The sequence below is a fragment of the Gouania willdenowi genome, chromosome 12 (genome assembly GCF_900634775.1).
Source record: "Gouania willdenowi chromosome 12, fGouWil2.1, whole genome shotgun sequence".
Classification (NCBI taxonomy): Eukaryota; Metazoa; Chordata; class Actinopteri; order Blenniiformes; family Gobiesocidae; genus Gouania; species Gouania willdenowi.
The window spans coordinates 6,523,415-6,546,911 of NC_041055.1; the positions used below are offsets into that span (position 1 = coordinate 6,523,415).

The 23,497-nt window shown below is 39.2% G+C and overlaps 1 protein-coding gene across 3 annotated transcripts in view; it reads left to right on the plus strand.

Moving 5' to 3' along the window:
- grk3 (G protein-coupled receptor kinase 3) overlaps positions 1-23,497 on the plus strand; it is a 96,312-nt gene that overhangs the window by 29,348 nt on the left and 43,467 nt on the right. For all 3 annotated transcript variants that reach the window (XM_028463119.1, XM_028463120.1, XM_028463121.1), the window contains exon 2: positions 5,448-5,524. In XM_028463119.1, the coding sequence (XP_028318920.1) occupies positions 5,448-5,524 (77 nt within the window). The remainder of the gene's footprint in view (positions 1-5,447; positions 5,525-23,497) is intronic.

A 23,497-nucleotide genomic window follows, 5' to 3' on the forward strand; every position in this document is an offset into this window, starting at 1 on the left:
AGTTGACCTATTTGAACTTTTTCCTTGTGTTTGTTGAAATCCCCTCTTTTTTTCGCCGTTGTTCCCATCACTGCTCAGTTTAAAGGAAGCATTTGTTAGGTTTCTTTTGTTTTTTTCACTCTGTAGCGACTACACAAAGCACAGAGTAGAAAGGTGACGCAGCAGGAATCACAGAGACACACACCTGCTCCCTGTTTGACGTGTCGCGGCTCCTCCATTGGCTCCGCAGTGAGTGACACAATCCTTAATTTAGGTCAACACGAGGAAGAACCTGCAGCTGCACAAAGAGACACCGAGGCCGATTGAATCACAAGCAGCAAAAACAGCAGCACGTCAGCACGCGCTAAAGGAAGAAGAAGAAGAATAAGAAGACGGATGGAGGAAGTAAAAAGTTCCTCTTTTCAAGGGTCGGCCCTGAATTTGCTGACCTTGGAGGATTTAGAGATGGTCAACATCTGACGAGGAATAATTCACTAAAACTCACACCTTTGCATCAAATCTCAAGAAATCAGACTTCAAATAGAACCGTGAACTAAGCCAGTGTTTCTCAAATGGGGGTACGTGATGGCACTACAGGTGGTACTTGAGAGAGTAAGAGTGGAAAATTAACAAATGAAAGCATAAAAAATATGGGGTTTTGTTTATTTTTTCGTTAAAATGGATTATTGTAATGATGATGATGGAATTGATCTTTATTAGAAGATTAACTAAAAACACAAGGGTCAGTCTTGGTCTCACCAGGCGGGAGATGATTGGACAGCTGCTGTGAGTCCCCTGGTGTGACCGGAATCACCATTTAGTCTGGGTACAGACTGTGTCACAACAGCCAAACCGAATCTTTTGAGCAAAATAGTGGCAAACATGTCTCACGAACGCAACTGTTTAACTCATTCACTGCCAGCCATTTTCAAAGCAGCCGACCCCATATTGTCAGTTGTTTTAGATGATTTTCCCACAGAATATTTTGTACCATGACAATCTGAAACCAGATTTTGAAAGATTAGACTCTCTACTTTCGTCAGAAAAAAAAAAAAACGTGTTTATAGCTTGTTTCGTTCTTCCGTAATCAGCAGTTGAATACAGTAGAGGCAAGTTTCACACAAATCGCCAGTTTGTGACAAAAAGCTGTCAGAAAAACGTCTTTTTCTGAAAAAACCTGTCAGTGACTTTAAAGCAATTTTTTTGCTTTAGCGACACCTCAACATTGGTTTCCTTCTAGCTCTCATCCAAAAGTACGCTGCTGCCACCTACATGTCACCAGTCGGTCACTACATCATTGTACAAACTCAATATTCACGGTAGACCTTCATCACGCTGTCTCCTAGCAACCCCAGCCAAAAAAACACAAATGACGTCTTTAGACGTCTTTGGCTGTCAATGAGTTAATGATCTCCTGCTGCTTTAGAAGGACTTTAAAAATAAAATAACTTCATCAAACCTTTGATAGAGCTTCATTACAGTTACCGACTAAAATGGCAGCAGTGGGCAGTATCATTGGTGCTTGCGCCCCCTGGTGGTATCTCCACACACAAATGTACAAATTGCTGAACACATGAGACTCTTCTGCAGCAAAAGTGTTTGTAGCAGAAGTCATGAGTGCATTGATGAGATTCTCACAGGAAAAGAACCATTTATTTATTTTAAGATTTTTTTGTTTTTGTTTTGAAATTGGCTGCGAATACCTGGTGGGACGGGTATGTACAAAATGTGATTATTTAAAATGTAAGTTATCACTTACTCATTCCATCATTATGCTCAAAATGTTGTTGTTGGACAAAGGGGGTACTTTGATTCTGAAATAAGAGAAAAAGGGGTACCGTATTTTTCGGACTATAAGGCGCACTTAAAATCCTTTAATTTTCTCAAAAATCGACAGTGCGCCTTATAATCAGGTGCGCCTTATATATGAAAGTAATATGTCAAAATGTCAAATGTTTTAGTACAACTTTGGTAAACTATGAAGCTGCACCTCTTGATGGATTTTTGGCGCTTTAGGGCTAACGTAGTCAGGCGGCTCGTGGAGCGATATGTACCTGTACTGTGCTTCAACATACTAAACTGAAAAAGTGAGTGTAATAATCTGTATTTTATGTGTTAAACCTGAACAATGTTGAGAATTATTGTTAATGAGTTGAATAAAGTTTGACTTATCTGACTATTTTGTTTCACTTAATAATAATAATAATAAAAATAATAACAACAACAAACCGGTGTGCCTTATAGTCCGGTGCGCCTTCTGTATGAAAATAGACCCAGTCAGACCCATTCACTGATAGTGCGCCTTATAGTCCGGTGCGCCTTATAGTCCGAAAAATACGGTACTTGATCCAAAAAAGTTTGAGAATCACTGAACTAAACAACTGTGCTGCTATCCAGGCAGGAAATGGTGATCACTTTAACAGATGAGGCTTCTTTTACAGCAGGGTAGCTTTCAGACGGCGCTCTCTTCAAAGGAAAACCCCATCAGTCACACGAGCAGCTGGTTTGGCACGCGGGCGCTCAAATCCAGCCTTTACCAGGAAGCAAAATTGCACACGAGAAACTAAATCCAAGTCATCGATCGGCAAAGACCGAGTCATTCACAACAATCAACAAAGGACGGTTAATCTCTGTGTTTCTGCTTTCACTTTGTTAGATGTCAGATTTGTTCGAGCAGTAAAGAGAGAAGTTTAATAATCCGTAATGTTTATCCTGGAGGTGAGGTGTAGAAACAGAGAGATGAAAAGGCAGGAGAAAAACCAATGCAGTACAACACAAACAGACCCTCTTATTTCCGTGTCATTTCCGCTCAGTTTACCCATTTCACATTTGTTTCCGTTTCATCATCTTCCCCTAATTAGATGTCATTACTGGCTAATAAAGCTGCTGGAGATGATAATTTTTTCATCAGATTAAGACATAGTGTAGGCCTCTTAGATCAAAAAACATAATTTGTTCTCCTGCCATTTTTCAACTGTCAACTTCCAGTCTTTGTCAGAGGCGTCTGCTGATCGCTTTGATATCTCTTTGACTCCGCGTAATAATTCCAGCAAAATTTGTTTTGTCTTTTTTTTTTAATATGTTAAGGTTTCATTTATTCAGACAACTGTTCCTCAGCAAATTCACTTTGATCTCCTGACATTTTTTGACTGTCAACTGCCTGTCTTCTTCATAGGCGTCTGCTGATCGCTTTGATGTTTTGTTGACTTCGGCGTAACAATTCTAGCAAGATTCTTTTCCTCTTCTATTTCAATAATAAGTTAAGGTTGCATTTATTCAGACAAATGTTCATCAGGAAATCCACATTGAATTCCTGACATGTTTTTGACTGTCAGCTGCCAGTCTTTGTCAGAGGCGTCTGCTTTTTGCTTTGATGTTTCCTTTCATATTTCCTTGACTTCCACGTAATACTTCCAGCAAGATTATTTTTGTCTTCTTTTTGAATAATATGTTAAGGTTTCATTTATTCAGACAATGGTTCCTCGGAAAATTCACATTTATCTCCTGACATGTATTGACTGTCATCTGCTAGTATTCGCAGACGTGTCTGCTGATTGCTTTGATGTTTACATTGATGTTTTGTTGACTTCCGCGTAACAAATCTAGCAAGATTGTTTTTGTCTTCTTTTTGTTCCTCAGTTGCCTGACGAAGACTGGCAGTTGACAGCCAAAACATGTCAGGAGATCAAAGTGGATTTCCAAAGTAACTGTTGTCGGAATCAATTAAACCTTAATTCAAAAAGAAGACAAAAAGCATCTTCCTGGAATTACGAATTTAGATGTTTCCCTGTACGCCCCAGAATAAACATTTGTCGTTTTGACACAATTTTCAGTACATGAAAACACTATAAATGTGTTGGGATTTGGGAATTTACATTTGGTTTTATGGGGTAAACACAAGTACAATCCTGACACCTTAAGTGAAAAGGTTCCACCCCCCACTTTTATGGTCTGTTGCTGTACTTTTATATCATTGTGTTTCAGTGCGAGTTGTTGTACAGATTGTTATGGTTGTTTTACTTCTATCGCGCTGCTCTACGTCACACGTGTCGCTTCAGGGTGCGTTTTACGTTCACACGGATCATATTCGCGAATCAGAGTTTGAGGACTTTCAGAGAAATGTAACTCTGGAGTTGTTTAAGTGGATTAAAGAGAGCTGATGTGAATGAACCTTTCCTTTTATGCAGTACTTGGTATTTCACTTGGTTTGGTCCTGGTATCTGGATACCTTTGAACCTGAGCCTGAACTGTATGTAGGGCTGTAGGAGTGTGACGCTCCGCTCTCTTGAGGAGCTGCTGCCTGTGCTCACTCTGTGTGTGTGTGTGTGTGTGTGTGTGTGTGTGTGTGTGTGTGTGTGTGTGTGCGTGTGTGTGTGTGAGAGACACAGAGTCGGTGCTAATTGATTCATCCTCCCTGCTCCTCTTCTCATTAACAGTTGTTCCCAGGGAGGCTTGTATCTCCCCAGGTTCTCTCGCTGTCTCCCTTGGGTTATCGCTCCTCTAACTTCCAGTGTGGAAGGGAGATCCTCAAACAGTGGCCGGGATTCGGATTGGCCATGATACACTGTTTGTTTTTAACTAAGAATGTTCTGATCGATGCTTATTAGTCGATATCCATATAAATAAATGGATTGTATTTCTCATTAACTTGATTATGTGACGTGGAAAACATCATACGCTAAATCAGAGGTGGGCAAACTTCCACACAGCGGGAGCCACAAAAATGGATGACATTTCATGTCAGCATTTACAATAATAATGACCAATCTGGGCAATAACACAGGAAACAACTAAGAGTTTTTATAGTTGCTTTGTTTGCTTTTTGTGCATTTCTGTTTTCCTTTTGTGTATTTTTCCTGTAAAATATATGTTTTTTGGAGTCATATTGTGTATTTGTGTTGTCATTTTGCGTTTTCTGCAGTAACGTTTGTATATTTCTGTTGTCGTTTTGCTTGTTTCTGAGTACTGTGGGTTTGCGGAGTAAATTTGGTCTTTTTGTTTACTTTTGTTTTCATTTTCTGTAATTTTGTTTATTATTTTGAGTCATTTTGGGTCTTTTTGTTGTTTTGTGTTATTTGGTGTCATTTTGTGTATATACTGTTGTTGTTTTGTTCATTTTTGGGAACATTTTATATGTTTTTCTTGTCTTTTACTTTATTTTCCTGCAATGTTGTAATTGTATTTTTTATGTATTCTTGCTTTTGTTTTATGTATTTTTTGTGAATTTGTATGTTTACTTTGGGGTTGCATAAAATTAGACTAAGGCCCATATGTGGCCCCCGGGCCGCCTGTTGTCTAGGTCTGCGCTAAATGCTTATAAAAGTAATAAGGGCTCAGTTATGTTAAGCAGTACTTTAGACTTTTTGTTTTGTCTTTAAAGATGAATCTATGAATCTAATCCAAACAAGTTTTTTGGATTAAAGCAGATACTGGTTTAACTGTTTTTTTCTTCTCCTTTGTGTCCACAGCATCCGCAGTGTGATGCAGAAATACCTGGAGGAGAGAGACGAGCTGACGTTTGACAAAATATTCAACCAGAAAATCGGTGAGTCCGAGACCTTTAAGTTATTACTGGGAGTGTCTGGGATTTCTTTAGAGGCTGTTGAGGACAAATGATACAGAGGAGCTGATTAGGATTATTTCTGTTTAATGATGTAAGAAAAAATCGATTCGGCGATGTATCACAATATTTCACCATTGCGTGTGTGATTATAGAATATCATATTTTATCAATAAAGGTTTACTTTTATTGCATATTTTGCACTAACATTTAAGTTTTAAGAGCGTCTACTAAGGGTGTAAGAAAAAAAATTGATCTTTCACTGCACAGGTTATCGTATTGATCCAAAAAAATTGCCAAATTAATTTTTTTAATCACGTTTTCAAAAAAAAAAAATTGTGCTAACATGCATAGCACGTAAACACCCGACCTTGTCAGACCTTGTTAAACTACCTACTCCTCTATGCATTTTAGTTTGGAAGTTTACTTTATTTTCATTAAAACATACTGGGCACTTTTATAGCTCTATATGGTTACTTTTTTTTAAATGAAGAATTTAAGAACTGAACAGAATCGGAACATGTTTTAGAAATAAAATGAACTTTTTTGAAAAATTTAATTTGGCAGTTTGATAAACATACCACTTGTTTTTGATGTTTGTGCTTGAAATACAGTTAGTAACCATTTACTTACAAAAAATAAAAAAAATTGTGAAGTCAAATTTGTAATTATTGATATCGCGATGTATATCATATTGTTTAGTATCGGGATATATCGTATGGTAACATGCAAATAGTGAATCATATTGTCAAATTCATGGCAATGATTTCTTCTTCTCTTTTTTACTTGCTGTTCATTTGTCGAAACATTGCCAAACATGCTTAATGCGATTAATTGAGTTATCTATTGTTGTTAATTTAATATTGCAGTGCATGAGATGTGCGCTAAAGTCACGCAACATTTCATTGCCTGAGATTTTTCTCGAGGTCTGCTTTGTTTGCTTTACTTGATATATATTCAGCTACTTGCTTTACAGTGAATAATAGCACGTTAATAAGTTCATATTCTGTGTCATATCACTGTTTCTTCTTGATTTGAAAAAAATCAAGGAGAAAAGTAAAATAATAATGACAATAGTAGTAGGAATGTTGATTGAATCAAGCTTTAAATTTAAGGAATCATGTCCTCAAAAACCATCATTTTTATATATGAATATATTTTCACAATATAAATCATTAAATCATTTTATCTAATTGGAATTTAAACAAACATGGGGTACAAAGTGTTGAACATAGTGATGAAAAGCTGATTTAACAAAATAAAATCCCTCTGAATAACACTCACCAAAATACATCATAGAATAATTTTTAAAAATGATTAAATTAATGCATACATTTTGGTGACATTTGTGCACACGCACAGAAAAACATTTCTAAATCTATAAAGACTCAACAGCTTCCCCTGTGAGCTGTGACGGATGGCGTTCCCGCTGCTGTCAGATCAGCAGGAAGTTGGAAGCCTGCAGGCGTTTCCTCGCTTTACTTACACCGACCCAGGTCCCTGTGGTCCTCTGAGACCAGACTGTGTTAATACGCACGCACGCACGCACGCACACAAACACTGACGCCTCAGTAACTCCTGCACCAAAGTAATAAGGCTCTGATAATGTTTGTAGGATTTGGAGGTTTGACACGGACAGGCTGGTGTCTAGAGGAGAGGGAGGGAAGTGAGACTGCAGAGAAGTGAAAGAAGATTAAAGATCGTGTAAAGAAAATTCAGCCATTTTCTTCTAAACGCATTAAATAGGTCATACATCTATTCCTTAAAACATGTAAAAAGCCATTCAACCATTTATAGTTTATTTGTGGAGGTAGGCTTCAGAAACTGTGTTTCAAATGTCTGTCTTCAGGATTTAATGGGCGGGTCATAGCCGCGTTACGTCACGTAGCCATCATTAGCATAAACCTTACCCTGCTGCTGAAGCTTATAAATACATTCAGTACATTAGCTTCGGGGGTTTACCCGCTGGCTCTTGAGTCTCTGATGTCATTTCTAACAGTTTGCAGCTAGCTAACCAGTCAACCAGTCAGCTAATCAGTCAACCAGTCAGCTAACTAGTCAACCAGTCAGCTAACCAGTCAACCAGTCAGCTAACCAGTCAGCTAACTAGTCAATCAGTCAACTAATTAGTCAACCAGTGAGCTATCTAGTCAACCAGTGAGCTATCTAGTCAACCAGTCAGCTAACTAGTCAACCAATCAGCTAACCAGTGAGCTAACTAGTCAACCAGTGAGCTAACTAGTCAACCAGTGAGCTAACTAGTCAACCAGTCAGCTAACTAGTCAACCAATCAGCAAACCAGTCAGCTAACTCGTCCATAGTCAGCTAACCAGTCAACCTGTCAGCTAACTAGTCAACCAGTCAGCTAACTAGTCAACCAGTCAGCTAACTAATCAACCTGTCAGTTAACAAGTGAGCTAACTAGTCAACCAGTCAGCTAACTAGTCAGCTAACTAGTCAGCTAATTAGTCAGCTAACTAGTCAGCTAATTAGTCAGCTAACTAGTCAACCAGTCAGCTAACTAGTCAACCAGTCAGCTAACTAATCAGCCTGTCAGCTAACAAGTGAGCTAACTAGTCAACCAGTCGGCTAACTAATCAACCTGTCAGCTAACAAGTGAGCTAACTAGTCAACCAGTCGGCTAACTAATCAACCTGTCAGCTAACAAGTGAGCTAACTAGTCAGCTAATTAGTCAGCTAACTAGTCAGCTAATTAGTCAGCTAACTAGTCAACCAGTCAGCTAACTAGTCAACCAGTCAGCTAACTAGTCAACCAGTCAGCTAACTAATCAGCCTGTCAGCTAACAAGTGAGCTAACTAGTCAACCAGTCGGCTAACTAATCAACCTGTCAGCTAACAAGTGAGCTAACTAGTCAACCAGTCGGCTAACTAATCAACCTGTCAGCTAACAAGTGAGCTAACTAGTCAACCAGTCGGCTAACTAATCAACCTGTCAGCTAACAAGTGAGCTAACTAGTCAACCAGTCGGCTAACTAATCAACCTGTCAGCTAACAAGTGAGCTAACTAGTCAACCAGTCAGCTAACTAGTCAGCTAACTAGTCAACCAGTCAGCTAACTAGTCAACCAGTCAGCTAACTAGTCAACCAGTCAGCTAACTAGTCAACCAGTCAGCTAACTAATCAACCTGTCAGCTAACAAGTGAGCTAACTAGTAAACCAGTCGGCTAACTAATCAACCTGTCAGCTAACAAGTGAGCTAACTAGTCAACCAGTCGGCTAACTAATCAACCTGTCAGCTAACAAGTGAGCTAACTAGTCAACCAGTCGGCTAACTAATCAACCTGTCAGCTAACAAGTGAGCTAACTAGTCAACCAGTCAGCTAACTAGCCAACCTGTCAGCTAACTAGTCAACCAGTCGGCTAACTAATCAACCTGTCAGCTAACAAGTGAGCTAACTAGTCAACCAGTCGGCTAACTAATCAACCTGTCAGCTAACAAGTGAGCTAACTAGTCAACCAGTCGGCTAACTAATCAACCTGTCAGCTAACAAGTGAGCTAACTAGTCAACCAGTCAGCTAACTAGCCAACCTGTCAGCTAACTAGTCAACCAGTCGGCTAACTAATCAACCTGTCAGCTAACAAGTGAGCTAACTAGTCAACCAGTCAGCTAACTAGTCAACCAGTCAGCTAACCAGTCAACTAGTCAGTCAACCAGTCAGCTAACTAGTCAACCTGTCAGCTAACTAGTCAACCAGTCGGCTAACTAATCAACCTGTCAGCTAACAAGTGAGCTAACTAGTCAACCAGTCAGCTAACTAGTCAACCAGTCAGCTAACCAGTCAACTAGTCAGTCAACCAGTCAGCTAACTAGTCAACCAGTCAGCTAACTAGTCAACCAGTCAGCTAACTAGTCAACCAGTCAGCTAACCAGTCAACCAGGCAGCTATCCAGTCAGCTAACTCGTCAACAGTCAGCTAACTCGTCAACAGTCAGCTAACTCGTCAACAGTCAGCTAACCAATCAACCAGTCAGCTAACCAGTCAACCAGTCAGCTAACTTGTCAACAGTCAGCTAACCAGTCAGTTAACTAGTCAACCTGTCAGCTAACTAGTCAACCTGTCAGCTAACTAGTCAACCTGTCAGCTAACCAGTCAACAGTCAGCTAACTAGTCAACCAGTCAGCTAACTTCTCAACAGTCAGCTAACCAGTCAGCTAACTAGTCAACCTGTCAGCGAACCAGTAAGCTAACTTGTCAACCAGTCAGCTAACTAGTCAACAGTCAGATAACTAGTCAGATAACTAGTCAACCTGTCAGCTAACTAGTCAACAGTCAGCTAACTAGTCAACCAGTCGGCTAACTAATCAACCTGTCAGCTAACAAGTGAGCTAACTAGTCAACCAGTCAGCTAACTAGTCAACCAGTCAGCTAACCAGTCAACTAGTCAGTCAACCAGTCAGATAACTAGTCAACCTGTCAGCTAACTAGTCAACCAGTCGGCTAACTAATCAACCTGTCAGCTAACAAGTGAGCTAACTAGTCAACCAGTCAGCTAACTAGTCAACCAGTCAGCTAACCAGTCAACTAGTCAGTCAACCAGTCAGCTAACTAGTCAACCAGTCAGCTAACTAGTCAACCAGTCAGCTAACCAGTCAACCAGGCAGCTATCCAGTCAGCTAACTCGTCAACAGTCAGCTAACTCGTCAACAGTCAGCTAACTCGTCAACAGTCAGCTAACCAGTCAACCAGTCAGCTAACCAGTCAACCAGTCAGCTAACTTGTCAACAGTCAGCTAACCAGTCAGCTAACTAGTCAACCTGTCAGCTAACTAGTCAACCTGTCAGCTAACCAGTCAACAGTCAGCTAACTAGTCAACCAGTCAGCTAACTTCTCAACAGTCAGCTAACCAGTCAGCTAACTAGTCAACCTGTCAGCTAACCAGTAAGCTAACTTGTCAACCAGTCAGCTAACTTGTCAACCAGTCAGCTAACTAGTCAACAGTCAGATAACTAGTCAGATAACTAGTCAACCTGTCAGCTAACTAGTCAACAGTCAGATTACTAGTCAACCAGTCAGCTAACTAGTCAACAGTCAGCTAAATAGTCAACCTGTCAGCTAACTAGTCAATCAGTCAGCTAACTAGTCAACGCGCCAAGATTTTTAGCAGTCAGTTTCTGGCTCTGATGGCTCAAACAGGTAGGGCTGGGTCTGTCCGATGGTGCCGCTAGCGCTAGGTTCCATTGTTACTGTAGGTTATGTCCTCCTACAGTACAAGGAGGCGGCGCCCTTCCCGTGCATGACCAAAATAGGAACCCTTGAAAAATATTTGGTAAATCAATTTTCTATTTATGGGGTCCACCTCAAGGTTGACATTTTTTCTTTTGGCACATTATGAGTGACTTCTAACTTGTTTTTATGTTTCTGTTTTTAAAACAGTTTTAATGTCTGACCTAAACTTTATATCTTTTATTTTCTAATGTATAGCTGCCTTTGGAAAGCACTTTGTAACATTTGTTTTCAAAAGTGCTATATAAAAAAAGTTGATTTTGTTTATTAATTATAAGACACTCTTGACACATTTACACAATTCGCATGATGATTTGATGATCTAGCAGTACTTTATTATTTCTGTTTTCTTATGTTCTTCAGGAAAACAACAAAATAGTGTGATTGTGTTTTTTAATGATAGAATTGGCTGATATTTTTGCCTGGTTATCTTTTTTTGGTATTGGAACTAATTTAGATTGGGGACAGAAAGATATTAAAAATTAAACATTTTTATGCGTGGTTTGATGTACTCTAATGGACATAAACAAGTAGAAAACATTTAATGTCAAATATATTCTCATTTTATTTGAATAAAGTCCAACCAACACTTCAGTTGAACTTTTCTGCTCTCATTTTCAATATTAATTACATTTCCCATATAAATACATATTAGGTTTTTCCAACATAAAAATAATACAATATTCATTTAAAAATGAAGTGCAACCAAGATACGTTCAGGTGAAATGAGCAGTGGTTGAATCTGCTGCTTTTTGTTTTAACTTAATGGTTATCATGAGGCATTCTGCAGAGCTAACGCTAATGCTAACGCTAAATGTGCTGCTGCAGTCACAGACCGTAGCATCTTTGATATTAAAACTGCTTTTAAAACACATCCGTCTGCTGTGCTTAAATTCAATGAGTCATTTCCTTGTATCAATACAATCAATTAATTACCTTTTCAAACGATTTTAGATCAATTAATGTCACCAGGAAGGCCAACTTGCCGAGCACAGATCGATGTTGTTGGATCACAGGAGTATAAATCGATTAATCGATGTAATGGATGACCCTTCGTTGTAATCGTCGTTTCACACGCCTCCTGCTTTTTTCCCCGACTTTCGTTCAGGAGTCATGATAACCATGATGATGCAGCAGTTTTTCCACTTGCCTTCTGTGCATAAATGTTTTGTCCACTGACGGTCTGTCTCGGTGTGTTCACTGGGTTTGTATTAATGTGAGAAGTTTGTTGTAAACAATCCTCAGAGGCTTGCGGTAAGCTCCGCCCCCTCAGTCGTCCCAGCTCCGGCGATGGTTTACATTTGGGAGCTTCTGGTGTTCGTCACTGGTGGCCGAGTTAAGTCCTAATGACAGCAGAGGCTCATTCTCCTCCTCCTCCTCCTCAGAGAACCACAGGAGAACCAGTGACGGACCCACATTGATCCTTTCCAACCCCAACAATTACTCAGCATGTTCGGCTTTTATGGTCAATAAACCAGGCGTTCTTGGGGTAGGGACCCCATTTGGGTTCACCAGATGCCTTCAAGAAACTAAAAATATTTTCGGAACAACTTGAGCCCATTTTTGCCTATTTTTACCATTTTTCTGCATCTACACCAAACTTGCCATATTTGAACCTATTTTCTTCACTTTTTCAAATTTCAAATGTATTTATTTAGAGATGAATCATCTCATTTTTGAGGGAGTCCTCAAGATTGCAACAAATAACATATACAGCAAAACAGACAATAAATATTTACAAAATACATAAGGAAATTTTTTTTGCTACATTACTCCCATTTCTGCCACTTCTCCATCAAATTTAAATGCCTTTTCTGCACAGTTTTTCCACTTTCAAGACATTTGTAAATTACAAACTTATACTTTTAAACACTTTCCACCACTTTTTCCACCTAATGTCACATATGTTGATCCGTTATTGTCACTTTTAACCTTTTTTCACCATATTTCATGCTTGTTTTTACAAATATAACCACATTCATGATTTTTCATGCCCATTTTTTGCCAGTTTAAACAAATTGTTCCTAATTTTTAAATTACATACCCACCTCCCCATTTCTACCACTTTTTATGTCTGTTTTTGGCCACTATACTTATAACTTTTAACCAATTTCAGTGGTTTTTAAAATCCTTTCCCTCCATTTTTTGGTCACTTTCCACCCATTTTATTTCTGATTAAAACAAGGATTTACATCTTTAAGATGACTATATACTATGGTGTAAATAATAATAAACTTCCTGGATAACAGTGGATATTATTAAAATAAATAATTAAATGAATGGGGTTATCACAGATTCATTTTGCTGACTTTATTCCCCCTCATTGATTCCATTATCATCTATTAACAATTCGTTCTAGAGTTTTCTTTTATTTTTAAATAACTTGTAAAACATTTTTTTTGGGGGGGGGGGTCTCAGGCATTTAGTCGCTTTTTCTTTTTGAGGCGTTCGAGCGCTGTTTCTAAAAATCGACGACGCAGATTAAATCCATGCGGATGATTTCACATCAAAAAGATGGTGGATGTGATAAAACCACGGCGTTCCTCCTCTCTCGGCCTCTTCTCCCTCCGTCTGTCAGACTTTGGCGTTGGATGATGGAGAGTTGTGCGTTGCCTAGCAACTGGGGTTGCCGCGGCAACAGCAGCAAGACCTCGATGCTGCTGCTGCTGCTGCTGCATTGTTTTTTTTCTTTTCTCTTTTTCACTCTCGGCCGTTTAAGTTATATATATATTTTTTTTTTACATCTCGACAGGGGAGAAATAAAAGTGATTAAAGGAGGAATGAAAGAAGTGATCAGGAGAGGATGATGATGGTGGTGGAGGAGGGCAATAAAACGTGTGTGTGTCAACAGACCTTCCACGCCTCCGGTCCTCCTCACACGTCTGTCCACTATTCATCCATCATGATTCACACTTCACATCAAAAGGAATCTGACAGAGTCACTCAACGCCCCACACACACACACGCACGCACTCACACACTAAATAAAAGATTTACTAATCGTTTTTATACTGCACAGCATTTCAGAAAAGAACATTAAAGGTGTTAAAGTCAAAGAGATACATCAAACCAATTGTGTGTTAAATCATTGAAGAAGGAAAGTGTGTGTGTGTGCGCGCACGCGCGATACCTCCCTCACATCGGTTTTATTATCATCCCTTATGATCATAATGATCAATGTTTGGCCCCGAGCTGTTGGAGGCTGTGGAAATCTCTTTCTGCTGTTTTCCTTCTGCCTATTCTTTTATTTTGAAACAACAATAACATCTGTCCCAATGATTTAAAAATTAAAAGGGAAACTCTTCTTAATTCTAAAGTTATGTGTTTAAAACCATCCATTAATATTAACTTTAAAAAAGCAGTTTAATGGTAAATTGTGTCAGTATTTTGCAGATAATCATGCAAACCAAAGCCTATTTAAACTCAATCATCTTCTTTTTAAGTGCTTTGAAAAAATGAACACGTAGAATAACACAACGTTGAACCAAAGCGCTTGATAAATAAATTATATTCATTTTTATAACTCTGTAAATTAACCTTTTTGCTGAAGCCCCTGACCTTTGGAAAACAATTGAATGACCCACTTTTAGGTCTTGTTGCAAATCTGCTTCTGATGGCTCGTGACTGGTGTTTGGCTTTTGCTGGTTTCCATTTCAACTGGTGACAGAGATTCTGAGGGAAGCAGTGCATGTTATGGAAAAGCTGTAACATTGCTTAACTCATTGACTGCCAAAGACGTGTAAAGACGTTTTTTGGTTCAGTAACGTTGACTGCCAATAATGTCTAAAGACTTTAATTGTGTTTTTCGGCTGGGGTTGCTAGGAGACAAGCGTGACGAAGCTCTCCTGTGAATATCTAACTTGTATCACGATGTAGTGACCAACTGGTGCCATGTAGGTGGCAGCAGCGCACCTTTGGATGAGAGATCACCCGTGATGTGCAGAGCTCAGAGGGAGAGGAAAGGAGTTTACGAGAGTAAATGGCGCTGAGGGAGTTGATGCTGAAGTTCCCAGCAGCTCACAGCCGCGCACACTCGACCAGAGCAGGTGTGGAACTAAGTGGACTATTGAGAGTGTTGCGATGGTGAGAGAAAATGATCAAAAATTGGGGCAAGCGGTGACACTCGGCATGTCTGGGAGGAGGAAGAAGTTTCGTGTGTGCAGACTGACGGGGGGAGAGACTTGGAGGAAATGTCCTTATTAGAAGCACGGACTGTCCTCAGTGCCCCAACACTGGTGGTGCCAGGAGTCGGTGGCAATGTCGGCCACCCACCCACCCAACCCGTCTAGAAACACGGACCGCTGTGTAACTGCACAGCAGAGCACATGCACATGGAAGCATGTTGACCACCAGCTCCTTTTCTTACAGCTGCACATTTATCTCAGCACTTACTGTCCCTGCTATTAATAATTCATTGTGTTCTTTTATCTATCCACATTTTATTTAAAAACCTAAATTCCACAAGTGTTATGAGAGCTGATGTTATAGCTTTTATTAAGGCTGCTTTCATGGTGCACAGCATAATGGTTAGTGTCTTATGGGATTTATGCTGCTCATTTAAGTGTTTTGAAGTCTTTATTTTTACTGAATAAACTTTTGTGTTAGATCAGATTGAATTAGCTGAACAAGCTAATATTTTAATTATTTTTATATATAGTTCTTTCTTTTGTAATATGATTACTGTTGGATTTGATGATTTGATATAAAGATAATAGTGATACATTTGTTTGGTTACTTTAATGAATGGATACCAACACATATACCTTGTTTAAAAGTATGAAATAGCCACAAAGTGAGGAAAGAAAAAAAGATGCATTGAATTGTGATAATCATTAATATCGTAATAATTACCCTGAATCGAATGGAGTCGTGAGGTCTCTTAGATGGCACACCCCTAAAAGAAAGGATGTAACAAAGATTAAAAAAAACTACTTTAGCTTTAAGTCACTAATTTTGGCCCTCAAAGTGTAATACATTTAAAAATGTTCTGTGCCAGCAGTGCTTGCTCGCACGCCACACTTCCGATTTTTGTGAAAAATTTCTGGTGAGAACCCTGTAAGGACTGACTTCAGAGTACAATTGGCTAATATTCAGACTCAGTCACCAGTTAACATGAGAAACCATTTCATTTAAAACATTATTGTATATAGATGTTACTCTCTGTGTGACTTTATGGAGGTTTTAGCAAACTAGTTAATACTCTAAATAAGCAGTTGGGCTGCTGTCTGGCTCTGTCCCTGAGTGGGCGGGGCTATCACTGTGGCTCTAAGGCCCCATATACTCAAGAAGGTTTTCTGGTGAAAATGCTAAAGTTTTGTTCTCTTTCATAACATTCGTCTCACTATGGGATATACGCTAGGCATCATATCACAGAAGCCCATTCTCATAAAGCCAACCTGATTGGCTGGTGAAATGTATTCATCCGCAACAGGTAGTCCCACCTACTATAAGTAGAGTGGGCGGAGAATACATTAGCATTCAAAAACTTCTTCTCACCAGGAAGCTTCCCGTTGCGGCAGCTAAACTGTCCATAAGTGGACCATACTCGGGTTCCATCGACGGACACTGCTGCTGCTATTCTTTCTCGCGACCACCAGGTTGACCAGTTTTTTTGTCAACATGCTCGAAAAGAACCGACCGCTGACACCCCTGTCTTCGGCTCAGCTCACCACCTGCCACTCGACGCCACCCCTTGGCTATCGAGCACCGGACCTGACACCCCAGTCGGCGGCTCGGTGACGACACCGCCCCCTCCACCCCATGCGGTTACCAGGCGCTGGTTGTTGGCCCTCCACTAGCTTAGCAGCTAGCAGCCACGTGGTAGCGCTTGCTAGCTTCTCCTTCCTGCCTGCACCCCAGCGCAGGTAGGAAGAATGGAGGGCAATGCCCCACACACCGTAAGGGCTGAAGGCTCGGGGCTCGCCTCTGCAGGTGTGGCAAAAAGATTTTGGAGTGGGACCCGCACCAAGTCTGCTCCAGGTGCCTCGGGCTGGAACATGCCCAGCGGGCCCTGGACGCTTCCGGGTCCTGCCACCACTGAGCCGCCTTCACCATGAAGAGCCTCCGCAGGCGGCTAGCATGACAGGTCAGCCTGGCTGAGGAGGGACCCCTCCCTTTTCTTCTTGGCGCCAAATCCATCGCTGCGGAGAGGAACACCTGTGCAGGGCCCGGCTGGGGCTCCCAGTCAGACATCGCCTTTGTCCCTCTGCCCAGAGAGGACATTCTGGAGTTGGACTGTGGGTACGACGATGACGTGACCTCAGAATTCCTCATCTCAGAGGACGAAGAGGAGGACGATGTCTTCAAAGCCCACCACCTCTGCCGCATTCACAGAGGGAAGCATCCCAGCGTCTCCTCTCTCCGGCTCAAATATGATTGATATCTGTAGGCGGCGCCACCCGCCTGTCCATCCCGTTGCCCGCTGTTGTGGCTGAGGTGACCAGGTTCTGGTATGAGGGGAAGCGACTCCCCTCCAGAGTTTGTTTTGAAAACGTTGCAATGTGAATGTGGAACTTGGTGGAAATAAAACTGAAACGGAAGCAAAACGTTGCTTAAACAGGTCCCATCACTGCAACTGTTAAAAGAAGGGGAGGAGCTATAGAGCCACAGGTTCTGCAGCTTAAAAAGCCTGAGGGATGTGTTCAGGTTCCCACACTGTTTCATAATGGTTTCCCGTGGAATAGAAGCTTGGTGGAACCTGAGCACACTTTGTTTCCGTCATTTCAGTTTGATCAGGGAGTTCCTGCAGTGGTTGTACAGCTTCTAAGCGGTGGACAGACGCGCCGCTTTGCACTGCAGAGCAAGAACAAAGTGTTTTAACGGCGCTAACCTTTGGGTGAACAAAGACACGACACTGAAGGGAGAACGCTGCAGAAGCACAAGCCAAAAGCTCCATAAAGCAGAGATTAAGTGTGAAACTCTTCAGAAACAGACTGTGTGAAAGGAAAGCCTGCAGAGAGTGGAGGGATGAACTTTTAGCTGCTGATAAAAAAAAAAAAAAAACATACCTTAATGGCTGATAGTCTCCTTTTGGGAACCCTAGCACCATCTTTAATGCCAACAATCCATCACTATGAACAAATTATAATTATAGTTTGCAGTGGAAACAAATACTTGTCATCACGTACATTGCAGAAATGGTAAAAGTGATAACAGGGGAAACAAAAAAACATTTCAGTGTCAGATGCTTGTAACAGAATGCTTCGCTCTGATAGGATTGGTCCCACGGTGAGGATGGTTGAGTCGTCATGGCAACAACAAGAAGGGAGAGCATCATCACACAATGGAACTAAATTAGAGAGAATAAATGATAATAACAAATAGTGATGACAGTACCAACAACAACAATAAGTACCAATAACAACAATTAGTGACAAAAATAATGAATGCTCATGATGATAAAAAAGTGGAAAAAATTAGCAACGCTAACAACAAGAATAATACTGGCAGCTACAGTGTCAACAACACTAATAAATAGTAACAATAATTAATAAGTGACAAAAATAGTAAAAACTAAATTATACCAATAATAAGAAAAAGTAACAACAGTGAAAATAACAAGAAATAGTACCAATATCGACAATTACCATTAATAACAAATAGCAATAACAACAAAAACTGACCAGAACAACAACAATAATGAATAGTAACAACAATAAAAAGTGACGATAGTATTTACAACAATAACTTCAAATAGTAACAAGAAAAATTGTACCAGTAACTACGAAAAGTAACAAAAACAATAGCAACAATAATAAAAACAACAACAAATTGTACCAATAATCACAATTACCAATAATCACAAATAATAGCAATAACAACAAAAACTGACAATAACAACAACAACAATAATGAATAGTAAGGATAATAAAAAGTGACAATAATAATTATGACAATAACTTTAAATAGTGACAAGAAAAATTGTACCAATAAGAACGAAAAGTAACAAAAACAATAGCAACAACAATAAAAACAACAACAAATAGTACCAATAAGAACAAATAATAGCAATGATTACAAATTGTGAAAATGACAAGAACAAAACTAAGATTAAGTACTGACAACAACAACAAAAAATAGTAAAGATAAGAAAAAGTTACATTAATAATTAACAACAAAAAGTAATAACTGTAAAAACGACAACAAACATTAACAACAATGATAAATAACAGCAATAACAAATAGTACAAACAACAGTAAATACAGTAACAACAAAGAGTACCAATAACAACAAACAGTAACAACTATAAAAGATAGTAACAAAAGCAATATTAATTTATATTGATTAATGTTAATGATAGTATTAATAATATTTGCTGGTAGATGAGATGTAATGAAGCACTAATGATGTCTAATAATGATAAACTGTAATTTAATAATCTGTGTGATGAATGTGTCTCCAAAAACCTGTTTTTAATGCTGACTCGTCTTCAGCCTTGTTTGCTGCTTCCTCATTACACTGCCCCGCCTCTCCTCGGTCGCCGTAGCAACCCGCAGCCCACACTTCTTCACGCGATCATGTGGGCGTCCCTGGAGGTTTGCATGTTCTCCGGCTGCTCCTGCTGTTCCCGTCAGAGGAAGTGCCGCAGAGCGAACCTGCTCTCAGAAGGTGTGAGCGCTGATGGCAACAGGAAGTGGTCACGCAGCGTGAGCCGCTCTGTTTCCTTTCCTTCACACCTCCAACCCCCTAAAATCTTACACACTCAACATTCAAAAGGTTTCACACCCTAGCATGCATTTTTTTAATACTATCAGCTACTTACTTTTTTCCATTTAGGTTTAAAACACAAAACAACAGCTTCAGCAAACCAGAAACCAGCGACTATATATAGAAAATATTTCTTTTAGTGCTTGGCGGTATGGCGGGTAATTTAAAAAGTGTGAATAATTAGTTTAAACTGGCAATTAATGGGCATAACAAATTGTGAATGTGGTTAAATTGGCAAAAATAAGCATGAAATATGGTGAAAAGAGGTTAAAAGTGACAATAATGGGTCAACATGTGTGACGCTAGGAGGATAAAGTGGTAAAAAAAAGTTTGTAGGTGCTGAAAATGTCTTAAAAGTGGAAAACTGTGGAAAAGGCAATGAGATTTAATGCAGAAGTGTTTGAAATGGGAGTGATGAAGCAAAATGCATTAAAAGGAGCAAAAATACGGCTAGAAAAGGTGACGAAAAAAGGTTAAAATAGGGCGAGTTTGGTTTGAAAAACAGCAAAAATAAGCAAAAATGGGCTTAAATTGTAAAAAAAAAAAAAAAAAAAAAAAAAAAAAATTTTTTTTTTTTGAAAGTATCTGGCGAACCCCTCGCAGTGTCATGCGGCCCCAAATGGGGTCCTGACCCCAAGGTTGAGAACCCCTGAATTGGTAAAGTTCAACCTTTAGGAAGAACTGGTTTTCATCCACGTTGTGAGTGAAGAGGATGCAAATTGGGGGGAATGGAATTTTAATAATGTTGGAAAAATTTGTTTAAACTGGCAAATAATGGGCATGACAAATCGTGAATGTGGTTAAATTGGCAAAAATAAGCATGAAATATGGTGAAAAGAGGTTAAAAGTGACAATAATGGGTCAACATGTGTGACGCTAGGAGGATAAAGTGGTAAAAAAAAGTTTGTAGGTGCTGAAAATGTCTTAAAAGTGGAAAACTGTGGAAAAGGCAATGAGATTTAATGCAGAAGTGTTTGAAATGGGAGTGATGAAGCAAAATGCATTAAAAGGAGCAAAAATACGGCTAGAAAAGGTGACGAAAAAAGGTTAAAATAGGGCGAGTTTGGTTTGAAAAACAGCAAAAATAAGCAAAAATGGGCTTAAATTGTAAAAAAAAAAAAAAAAAAAACAAAAAAAAATTTTTTTTTTTTTGAAAGTATCTGGCGAACCCCTCGCAGTGTCATGCGGCCCCAAATGGGGTCCTGACCCCAAGGTTGAGAACCCCTGAATTGGTAAAGTTCAACCTTTAGGAAGAACTGGTTTTCATCCACGTTGTGAGTGAAGAGGATGCAAATTGGGGGGAATGGAATTTTAATAATGTTGGAAAAATTTGTTTAAACTGGCAAATAATGGGCATGACAAATCGTGAATGTGGTTAAATTGGCAAAATTAAGAATGGAATATGGTGAAAAGAGGTTAAAAGTGACAATAATGGGTTAACATTAGCAACATTAGGTGAGGAAAGTAGTGGAAAAGAGTTTATAGGTGCCGAAAATGTGCAGAAAGTCAATGAAATTTGATGTAGATGTGGCAGAAATTGGAGTAATGGAGCAAAAATGCATTAAGAGGAGGAAAAATATGGCACGAAAAAGTGATGAATATAGGTTAAAATATGGCGAGTTTGGTGTAGTTGCATAAAAAGGGCAAAAATAAGTAAAAATGGGTTCAAATTGTAGAAAAAAATATACTTAGTTTCTTGATGGCATCTGGCGACCCCCTCCCAGTGTCATTCGACCCCAAATGGGGTCCTGACCCCAAGGTTGAGAACACCTGATTTTGAGAACAGTCACTGCAGTAAATTGGCTTAGAATGACCTATTTTACTGTCATTAGGAGTGAATATTGTAGAATAATGTTCATAACCACACCATAGTTCATTCAAAAATCTGGTGCTTTAAGCAAGGACTGTGCTGCGTTTAAACGCTGTGAAAAGTAGCATTTGCTGCTTATGTTTTTTTATGTTTTTAAGCATATAACATACCAATAACACTGGGACGGGTCACTACATCTATAGCAGGCATGGGCAACTGGCGGCCCGGGGGCCACATATGGCCCTCAGTCTAATTTGTTGCGGCCCCAAGGCAAATCTCCAAAAATTGTAATTCGAGAAGTTGTAAGGAATGTAAAGCCCAATGTATTTCAAAGTATGCAAAAACACACTAAATGACTAATGAAACAGAAAATGACAACAAAAGACACACATCGCCGTCTTAAACTAACAAAATTACTGCAAATTACAGAACTGTTCCAAAGACACACAAACTGTTCACAAAAATACACAAAATGACAGGAGAATACAGAAAACGACAACAAAAAACCAGAAAGCGACCCCAAAAACACAAAAAATAACAAAAACACATAATGACAAACGAGCAAAAATGTTTTTCCTCCTCCTGTATTAATGCTGGTCATTATTTGAAATGCTGATGTTCATAATGTGGCCCTCGGATCTGACAATCACATTTTTGTGACCCCAGCTGCAATATAGTTGCCCATCCCCGATCTATATGTTAGTGGATGCATTTCAGCTCACTGAGGGAATGAGCTGAAAGCACAGCATTTACATGACTCGATTAGTGTAACAACTAAATATGAAGCTGACATGAGAACACAATGTGAGGTGGGAAAAGTCACATTAAATTAAATGTTGTATGTCTCTGTTGAGAAACCCTTTCAAAACCGTCAGTTAAATACTGGAGTACCAAAATACTGCCACCTAGTGTTAAAAAGAATCGATGGCACTGCGCAAATGAATCTCCTTCACAATAAAAGCCCAAGATAATTGTTTTTTAAAATGTTTTCCTTGATGAGGCGTGACGAAACGCCAGTAGGCGTTATTTTTAGACGGTTCAGGTGATCGCTTTAATGAGGGTGTGTGTGTGTGCGTCTGTGCGTGTGTGTGTGTGTGTGTGTAAGAGACCATTTGTTGAATTAGCTGGGCAGTGTTGAAGTGTTCAGAGATTAGCTTTAATCCTCGAGTCCTGGTGATGATGTAAGGGCTTGTGTGTGTGTGTGTGTGTGTGTGTGTGCGTGTGCGTGTGTGTGTGTGTGTGTGTGTGTGTGTGTGTGTGTGTGTGTGTGTGTGTGTGTGTGTGTGTGTGTGTGTGTGTGTGTGTTTCAGTGGGGGGGGAATGATGCGTCATGCGTCACGTCTGGAGCACAGATAAAGCTTCAGAGGAAGGAATGATGGGGACGATAGACGACAAAACCGCCTGTCAACGAATTCTTTTTAGTTTTAGTAGATTTTTAGTACATTTTTATAATCAGAGTTTTTATTTTTAGTCATCTGGTGAACGTATAATTTTATTTCAACCTAATGTTTTCAAAGAAAAAAAATTATAATATTGGATTATGTCATTCATTTATGTTTGAGTCCTCTGGAAAATTCACATTGTGATAGTTATTTACACTTTTCTTTTTCATCAATATTGTTTTGTTTTTATTCTTGCAAAAATTAAATTTACCTTTAATCTTTTAATTAACTTTGATGTATTTTTAGTTATGTTTGAACATTCTTTTCTATTTCTATTCTTCTGATAAAAAACATAATTTTTGACAATTTGATTATTTTTGTTTCTAGTCTTTTGATAACAATTACATTTGAACCTTTCATGACATTTTATTTTTGTGCTTTTGTTCAAAATAGACATGCAATATATATTCACATACTTTTACATTTTTTAATTATTTTTTTTGTTAAATTTGTTGCAAGATATTACTCCACTAAAATGACCAGTTATTATTGTTTGTATTTTATTATTAATATTGCAATGTCCTACCTTCTCATACAGAGCTTTAATCTGATCAGCATTAGCCACTGATTGGATAAAATTCTTTTTTTAATTTTTGTAAATATTTCCGTCTGGTTTTCATTACGTGTCAAAAAATGTGGTGGCGTTCAGTCCCAGTTGCAGTTGCTCCACCTTTGTTTGTGTTTAGTCTTAGCAAACAGCGCTGTTATTGGCTTTAGCATTAGCATTAGCATTAGCGTGACAGTGGGACGGC